The 10,205-nt window shown below is 34.7% G+C and overlaps 1 protein-coding gene across 1 annotated transcript; it reads left to right on the top strand.

Moving 5' to 3' along the window:
- Positions 1-329: 329 nt before the first annotated feature.
- Positions 330-8,157, top strand: LOC144342136 (E3 ubiquitin-protein ligase RNF103-like). Its single transcript, XM_085504663.1, has 4 exons — positions 330-599; positions 5,184-5,320; positions 6,164-6,279; positions 6,855-8,157. Exons 1-4 carry the CDS (start codon positions 374-376, stop codon positions 8,155-8,157), a joined length of 1,782 nt encoding a protein of 593 aa, XP_085360789.1. The 5' UTR covers positions 330-373.
- The last annotated feature ends 2,048 nt before the right edge of the window (positions 8,158-10,205 follow it).

Raw genomic sequence — 10,205 nt, 5'->3', positions numbered from 1 at the left:
ATCAAGAACTCAAGTTAACTCAATAACAGAAGATAAGAATACTACCCCACATGGAAGCCAGTGTTAAGTACGAACACAGTTGACAGAAGCAAGTCAAATACAACATACACGTCGAAGATCATTGCTGCTCTCCAAATGGAATCCTTCTTTTGTATTGACCCCCCTAAGAATTGCTAATTCCCCCTTTCTAACTTTTGCCCCAACATAATATATCGCCCACAAATTAATGAATATTTATGAGCACAGAAACTGCCACGTCATGAATAAATTAACATAATTAAAAAAAAATCATAAAGTGTAGGTACGTCGTCTGGAACTGTACTGCGGTTGCTTTGCTGACCTGGAATCAACGCTCACTGACCCCACCATCAGTATGTTAAGAAAGCTACTGTCCTTATTGTTGTATTTTGTGTTTTTGTTCGCGACTCTGAGGATCTTGGAGCTTGCAGCATGGTACGAGTCGGGTTTCCTGGCCTGTCATGTGTTGGATCCACTGTCTCTCAGCGTCAAAAAATTGAAGACATTATTGGACGAGAGAGGCATAAGCTACAATGGAGTGTTTGAAAAACAAGAATTATCTAAGCTCGTCTCAACGTCTGGTACGCCGTTATCTACCATCATTGAATAACAAATTGACGCTAAATCAATTATCCTCACCTGCATGTTACCTATGTTGTCAAAGCAACACGTATCAGTCTGTGACACACTATCTGTGTTTTGGTAACCGTGATATCTAGACAATGCCAACTCAAAGAATATTGCGAAATTAGTTTGGCCAAGTTATCATGTGCCTAGGGGTGCTTAGTCTTTTCCACGAAACGAAACGAAACGAAACCCTAACCCCAACCCTAACCCTAACCCTAACCCTAAATTTTGAAGGACTTCAAACATCGCCACGTCACAGAAATAAATTGTCGAGAATATTTAGTTTTCACTTCTTTTCCGCCTACTTTGCAGTTCGACTCATTTTTGCTGACATGACGTGACAGTCATTTTGGAATTGTTGAATGTAGGCGAAAAAGATTAGTTTCGTTTCGTTTCGTGTAAAAGACTAAGCCACATAGGGGTCCTTTTGACCACGTAGTCAAGAGGAAATGGTTTCTAGTTTGTCAGTGGTATAGCTACCATTATGCTAATTTTTGCTGACTTTACTAAGTTATGCTTTTGAATATCAATGCTCAACTTATGGCATCTTAAACAATACTCTGTTTGGTTTAATTGGAGCTTGTGAATTTGTCCAGAAATCACAAAACATTTAAAACTTAAAATTACACCAAGTAAAAATATAGTGGTTATTACCGTCCAATGCGCGTCCAATAGTGTCATGAAAATGTATAACCTTTGAACGGAGCAAATCTGGTATAGATAACATTTCTAGAAAAAGCTTAAACAATTAATTGAATGTCACAAATGTTGTTATTGTTCATTTATTCAGTATTTTCAACTATTCTCGATAACAATTATTAGATACATAATGTTCTTGATATAATTCCTAAACAACATAAAACAATGTAGTACATCTACTTATTGTTTGCTCATCAGTCTGTCTTTGTTTGTAGGAGAGTTAACAGAAAGTGAATTCCTCTCAGTGACCTCTTCTCAAGATGAGAGTTCAGCTGAAAGTACACATTTTACTTGTGGAGCACATTTCAATAAAGAAGTTGTAGACAAGATGGAAAGTGTGTGGGTTGTACAGGTAATTAGTTTTATCCTATGCAGCGTTCTCACCAGATATGAGACATGGTTTAATGTTTTGTCCCAGTATTTTACTCTCATGAGACATATTGTCTCACAAAAATGTTAAAAGAATACAATTGAAAATTTATAAGTGTAGAATAAAATTCAACCAAGTTGTATAGATGTGTGTGTGTTCAAAGTTCCTCTCATATCTCAAAACCATCCATGCCAAATATTCACAACTCGCCAGGCAACTGAATCATGTTTATTGTTAGATTTCATAAATCTTGGTTGCAATACATGTATGTGTAATCGACATACTCAAACATACAAGGAATGCAATCAACATTTAAACCAAATTTCAATGCATTTTACACGCATTGCTTACAGTCCATGAGAATATTGAAATGATGTGATGTAATAATTTTAAATATTAGTTTTACATTTTACATCCTGTATAGAAGTTGACAAATATTTTATATTGATGACTTAGCAAGGTCAATCAAATGTCAGATTATTATTGAGTAGCAATGCATTTTTCTGATTTTTAAAAGTTTTGTACAATGGCAAAATTCTACTTGTTATTTTTGTATTTTAATGAAATTTAATCAACTAGTGGAAAATAGATCACAACATTTTAATGTGTTATCAACTGTTGCTATTTGTTTTATGATTGGCCCTTAGTGTATCATTGACCTTTTACATCTAGCCACTCTAAGGGGGTCATACATTCACCTGTTACTTAATGCAAAGGAATCTATTCAATTATATATACCATCATTCATGTCCTTTTAAGCTAATGATGACCACCTGTGTTTAGTTATATTTAAGCATTCAGAATATTTAAATCGTCACAGATTTGATGTTAAGTAGCTGACCAAGAATGACTTGTACAATAGTGCCATAGTTCATCTCAGACTCAAACAAACCATACATGCTACCATATTTGCTCTATTGGAAGTATATTTATTTCATTATTTTAACAACTTGTAATGGTGGGAAATAATCAAGCGAGTTGTTTACACTAAAATAAGTCTCAAATATTTGTTGAGACATTTGTTCTCTCAATTTACCAATTTATAATGGTAGAAAATAATTCATCGAGAGTTGTTTACACCAAAATAAGTATCAAATATTTGTGCATACATTTGTTCTCTCAGTTTAACAACTTGTAATGGTGTAAAATAATTAAACGAGAGTTGTTTACACCAAAATAAGTATCAAATATTTGTCCATACATATATTTTCACAATTTAAGGTAGCGGGACTATTATTTGCATACTTGTTTTCATCTTCTTTTTCTGTAAAAAGAATAATTAGTTTTAAAAAACTAATTCTATACTGATTTGTAATCACCAGAAAGTTCTTCATTTACCAACAACTACCCTTAATGTAAAATTAGATCAATCTAATTCAGAGCAAGTTAGGGCTTTAAACTATCTTGGTGTTTCTATGGATACCCACCTCAACTTTCATGAGCCCTTTAACAGTATAATTAAAAAAAATAAATAGAGGTCTGGGCATTTTAAAACGCTGCTCTCCATTCATCTCTTTCCAAACATGTAAAGCACATTTTATACCTCATATGGATTACCTTCTGGTAAGAACATCTCCAGATTACAGAGACTACAAAATTGCGCAATGCGAATTATTTTGAAGGCCGGTCCTTGGACCCATATTGAGGATATGCTGTCTAACTTATGATGGATGAGTGTTAAACAGCGATGGTTAAAACATGGTTTTAATGTGGAGAGTGTCCCATAATTTGCACCTGAGTATCTTATTTCAAAATTTAAATATTTTAGAGAAGTGCACTCATATGACACAGTTTCAAGTGTGGGACTTTAGGGTCCCATCTGGCCACAAGTCCTCTCTCTGGAACTCTCTTCCCCAGCAAGTGCGTAATCACGATACGTTTGCTGGTTTTAAGAAGTCATGTTCTCAGTATATTTTACAAAAATACTGGTAAATTTTAAAAATATTTTAATGTAATTGTAGCTTGTACATTTGTATATATTTTTATAGCTTTTTTCTGTATTGTATTTTAATGTAATATTTTAAATGGCTTCTTGTAAAACAGCATTTAGCTGACAGGATTACATAGTGATCAGGAGGACCCGGGTTCAATTACTATCCCTGTCCCTTTTCTCGCAAACACTAAATTGAAATAACTTGTTTGAAGACACTCGTGGTACAGTGGACATGACAAGATATGAAAGTCGTCTACAGCTTCAGTATTATATCAAGAACTCAAGTCAACTCAATAACAGAAGATAAGAATACTACCGCACATGGAAGCCAGTGTTAAGTACGAATACAGTTGACAGAAGCAAGTCAAATACAACATACACGTCGAAGATCATTGCTGCTCTCCAAATGGAATCCTTCTTTTGTATTGACCCCCCTAAGAATTGCTAATTCCCCCTTTCTAACTTTTGCCCCAACATAATATTTCGCCCACAAATTAATGAATATTTATGAGCACAGAAACTGCCACGTCATGAATAAATTAACATAATTAAAAAAAAAATCATAAAGTGTATTTACGTCGTCTGGAACTGTACCGCGGTTGCTTTGCTGACCTGGAATCAACGCTCACTGACCCCACCATCAGTATGTTAAGAAAGCTACTGTCCTTATTGTTGTGTTTTTGTTCGCGACTCTGAGGATCTTGGAGCTTGCAGCATGGTACGAGTCGGGTTTCCTGGCCTGTCATGTGTTGGATCCACTGTCTCTCAGCGTCAAGAAATTGAAGACATTATTGGACGAGAGAGGCATAAGCTACAATGGAGTGTTTGAAAAACAAGAATTATCTAAGCTCGTCTCAACGTCTGGTACGTTATCTACCATCATTGAATAACAAATTGACGCTAAATTAATTATCCTCACCTGCATGTTACCTATGTTGTCAAAGCAACACGTATCAGTCTGTGACACACTATCTGTGTTTTGGTAACCGTGATATCTAGACAATGCCAACTCAAAGAATATTGCGAAATCAGTTTGGCCAAGTTATCATGTGCCTAGGGGTGCTTAGTCTTTTCCACGAAACGAAACGAAACGAAACCCTAACCCCAACCCTAACCCTAACCCTAACCCTAAATTTTGAAGGACTTCAAACATCGCCACGTCACAGAAATAAATTGTCGAGAATATTTAGTTTTCACCTCTTTTCCGCCTACTTTGCAGTTCGACTCATTTTTGCTGACATGACGTGACAGTCATTTTGGAATTGTTGAATGTAGGCGAAAAAAGATTAGTTTCGTTTCGTTTCGTGTAAAAGACTAAGCCACATAGGGGTCCTTTTGACCACGTAGTCAAGAGGAAATGGTTTCTAGTTTGTCAGTGGTATAGCAAATATTGTTATTGTTCATTTATTCAGTATTTTCAACTATTCTCGATAATAATTATTAGATACATAATGTTCTTGATATCATTCCTAAACAACATAAAACAATGTAGTACATCTACTTATTGTTTGCTCATCAGTCTGTCTTTGTTTGTAGGAGAGTTAACAGAAAGTGAATTCCTCTCAGTGACCTCTTCTCAAGATGAGAGTTCAGCTGAAAGTACATATTTTACTTGTGGAGCACATTTCAATGAAGAAGTTGAAGACAAGATGGAAAGTGTGTGGGTTGTACAGGTAATTAGTTTTATCTTATGCAGCGTTCTCACCAGATATGAGACATGAAATATTCGCCTCATGGTTTAATGTTTTGTCCCAGATTTTTTTACTCTCATGAGACATATTGTCTCACATAAATGTTAAAAGAATACAATTGAAAATTTATAAGTGTAGAATAAAATTCAACCAAGTTGTATAGATGTGTATGTGTTCAAAGTTCCTCTCATATCTCAAAACCATCCATGCCAAATATTCACAACTCACCAGGCAACTGAATCATGTTTATTGTTAGATTTCATAAATCTTGGTTGCAATACATGTATGTGTAATCGACATAAAAACCTCAAACATACAAGGAATGCAATCAACATTTAAACCAAATTTCAATGCATTTTACACGCATTGCTTACAGTCCATGAGAATATTGAAATGATGTGATGTATTAATTTTAAATATTAGTTTTACATTTTACATCCTGTATAGAAGTTTACAAATATTTTATATTGATGACGTAGCAAGGTCAATCAAATGTCAAATTATTATTGAGTAGCAATGCATTTTTCTGATTTTTGAAAGTTTGGTACAATGGCAAAATTCTACTTGTTATTTTTGTATTTTAATGAAATTTAATCAACTAGTGGAAAATAGATCACAACATTTTAATGTGTTATCAACTGTTTCTCGCACATGGTTAGGTCTATTGTCTTTTATCTTGCTATGAATATCACTTTAATTGAATTAATCGAACACAGTTGTACATATTTCCAGTATCTATATCATGTTCACAGAAGTCCTTTCTACATGTAAGGTTTATTTGATATTTGAGTCTTGTGATTATATTTTCTTGGCAATTATTTGTAGGTTATACCTGAACAGAAGACTGCGTATCTAACAGACAAAGTTTGGTCAATGTTGGCAAAGAAAATATCTCGATTTGGTATACGAACTGGAATATTTGACTGTACTTTAGACTCCAGGTATGATGTATACAATGCCTCTCACAGATTGCTATTCGATTTATGATTGGCGCTCAGTGTATCATTGACCTTTTACATCTAGCCACTCTAAGGGGGTCATACATTCACCTGTTACTTAATGCAAAGGAATCTACTCAATTATATATACCATCATTCATGTCCTTTTAAGCTAATGATGACCACCTGTGTTCTGTTATATTTAAGCATTCAGAATATTTAAATCGTCACAGATTTGATGTTAAGTAGCTGACCAAGAATGACTTGTACAATAGTGCCATAGTTTATCTCAGACTCAAACAAACCATACATGCTACCATATTCGCTCTATTGGAAGCACATCTCCAATAGAAGTACACATAAACCAAAAAATGCATTCGTTGTATGCTGAATATATTACTTATTTTGAAACACCACTGTAATTTACGTAAAGTTTGTTACAAGTAGAGCAAAATGTGATGCGTATCAGACTGATGAAAGTTATTAGAGTTATAGAACATAAAAGTGAAGAATCATGTGGGTGCTGTAACATATTTGGTTTGTTCAACTTTGATAATTCATTTCAATTCCTTTCTCAGATTTTGCAAAAGTAAAAAATGGGAGAAATCCAATGTGATTATTGTACTTCCACATAGACAGCGACCAAAAGACAATGTTTCTATCATAACGTATAATGGTAGTAGCAACAAACTGCAGCCGGTTTTGCATTGGATAAACTATCGGTTGTCATCCCGTATTGAAATCATCGGCTCGGAAAAGAAACTTAGAACCCAGTGGATCAAACAGGATGATTTGAATAAAATCATTCTTGCTTCTCACATGAACAAGCCACCAATGTTTTTCTCTGCACTCAGTGTCAAATTCTCTGGACGATTCAAATTCGGCAAGTATACTCTCAAAGATGAAGATTACGAATCATTCCAAAAAAATACCGGAATTAAAAAAATTCCTTCATTTCTTATTGTAACACCGGAATCTACATTTGAATATGGGGAAAGGGATGGAGAATTCCAGACTTATAAATCCATGGAAATATTTCTTAAATCTTTTCATCCAGAAATAAACGATGTATTTCTAATGAGTCTTGTACTCATCAACATTAACTGTTTAATGGATGCATTTTTAGTTGACAGTACTTTAGCAAGACATTTTGTAAAATTACTCTGGCAGCTTGGGAAGTATAATGTCTTAACTATCATTCTCTGGATACCATTGCTGCGTATTGTTCAACTAAATTGTATGGAAAATGTATGCAAGTTTGGATATAAAGTTATGAGACTTGTAAGCCAGACTGAGCTTGCTTGTTATATACGCAGAGACTGGATTATGTACAGTGGCTACACCATGCATTTGGTTATCTCCTTCTTGATATATGGTATTACTGTCAGTATCATGAGGAAAATATTTCGAACCCTTGGCCCGAACGATGTACATCTGACGGAGAATGGGTTAGATCCCTTGATAGAACTGCTGGCTGTTCAACATCTGATTGAGAATGGGTTAGGTCCCTTGATAGAACAGCGGACTGTTCCACATCTGATGGAGAATGGCTTAGGTCCTTTGATAGAACAGCCAACTGTTCCACATCTGATGGAGAATGGGTTAGATCTCTTCATAGAACAGCCGGCTTCAGAGGATGCAATCCGTGATCTTCCCACATGGCTTTACGATAGTGATCACGATGCACAGCAGCCACAACCACCGGCCGGTATGAATATAAATCAGGAATGCAGCATATGTTGCGAAAGCTACGATACAGACAGTAAATTATGTGGATTACCATGTTATCATACATACCACTATCATTGTATTGTGAAGTGGTTAAATATGGGGAATACCGGTAACTGTCCCTTATGTCGATCGACTTCAGGACTCAATTGAAAATTCATAGACGACAATGTTAACATATGACGAGATTGCTATATGAAAATGATAAAAAAAAGTTGAAAACATGGCTCAAAAATGGGAAATCAACATGCCAGTAATCAAGCACATAACAAAATATCATGTTTGCCAGCTGAAACTCTCAGGTAAACAAGACACACCTACTGTATTGCACTTAGAGAAGTCACTGGAAAATAACCAAAATTAGAACATCCAAATACAGACAGAATAAACCCACAGGTACACAGCCACTAAGTAGTAATCAAAAGATCCGTGTTGGTCACACATTTAACCCAGGTGATAACGCCCTCAAACAGTGCGCACCTGAGAAAAAAAATTAAAAAATTTCATTGGTTCTTGCAAGGCATTTAAACAGCCATTGTTTGATTAGTGGCCCGAGAACTTTCATACAAATCTAGATAATATGAGGTTATTACGAGGATACCTCCAAGTATGCATGAAGACAGTACAACGGGAGTATTGATGGCGTACTCTCTTGAGTGCATACTTTGAGGTATTCTAGTATTAAGCTTGTTATTATACAGCCATGTTTGTTTTTATTATTAGAGAACACTTACCCACGCAAACATTCCATATTTGAAATTCGCATTTCCTAATATGGTCGGATGAAAATATCCCATAAAATACTGCAAAATTACGGCACGCTATAACTTATGGCTTTACGGTGACAGATGTATAATAATTTATATAATAATATCAAATAAGAACTTCTGCAAAGGTACTGCAATGTATTCACAAGGGCACTACAGCGTTAGATATATTTAGTATCTACTGTTGTATAGCCAAGGTTAATGCATGCTTTGTGATCTCTTCCTGATCCAACCACTTGGTGTATGAAGCTAATTATACGTCTTGTCTGTTCCACTGGACCAAAGCTAACGTTTCAAACTCGGTGACCTTGTATCATTAATGACGATGGGACAAGGTCATCTACGTCATGACTTTTGTGCTTGTTTGTAAAACATGTGTAATGTATTACATATATATTATCTGTCCACATGATTTACACATTTTTCAGTTTACTTTATAGTCTAAACTACCTATCAGCCTTGTTCCATAGCCTGAAATTTACATTAAGACAATTAAACAAATACTGTTTATACATTTTTCTGATCAAAACTCCAAATATTCCAAAAAACTGATTATGTGAGCATTAGTCATTCGGAATGGAACCAGAATGAAATTTTAACGGCCTATGAACAAATTTTGTTTACATTATCAACAGAATACTTACAACGATCAGACCTGTATTATCCTAGGTTCAAAAAAAAAACAGATTCCCTTTTACTGGAATAATGTTTAGTACTATTCCAGTGTGTGGTGGTGATAATGCAGTAGCAATCAATTAAATATTTTTAGTTAACCACCAAATTTGGTTAGCATGGATTATATTTGGCATTTGTAAAGATTGGTTGATTTACAGTGTCTTCACTGTTTTCACAGTTTTCATATTAGCTCCATATAAATTAAAGTGTAGTTGTTGTCAATTTCGTGTAAACGATGTATTTAACACCAGGAAATTAACCAGAAATTTGAAGGTGGATTTTGGCATTGTATTTGATAAAATTGTCAAAGAACAAAGGAAAAAAGTACAAATACCTGCTAATAAACTTTTTTTATACTTATTTATTTTTATGGGACCATATCAAACATGACATGTCTCGATCACCCCTCTTGCTATTCCACTAGATGATAGTGTTTGCTAGAATTATAAAAAGTGCATATTTTCATGATTTTGTTGAAGTGAATTTTAGTCGGTTGACTGATATTTCAACAAAACCATGGAAATATGAATCATTTTATTGGATTTGGCTTTCCAGTAATCAAGCTGGAACAAAAGTGCATAATGTTATGTATCAACATTTATTAATCTCAATGTATTCTAGACCTTACATGTGTTCTGTAGATGTACTGCATAGTAATTATGTGTATGAAAATAACACTAGCATGGAGTGCAACACGGTCTTTACTTATTTTGAACACCGTTTAGCTAAACTTGTATACTTTTAATTTGGTTATGCACA

This window comes from Saccoglossus kowalevskii, chromosome 10 (genome assembly GCF_978046115.1).
Source record: "Saccoglossus kowalevskii chromosome 10, keSacKowa6.1, whole genome shotgun sequence".
NCBI classification, from domain to species: domain Eukaryota; kingdom Metazoa; phylum Hemichordata; class Enteropneusta; family Harrimaniidae; genus Saccoglossus; species Saccoglossus kowalevskii.
The sequence above is the reverse complement of the archived record's forward strand: the minus strand, read 5'-3'. Positions and strand labels throughout refer to the sequence as shown.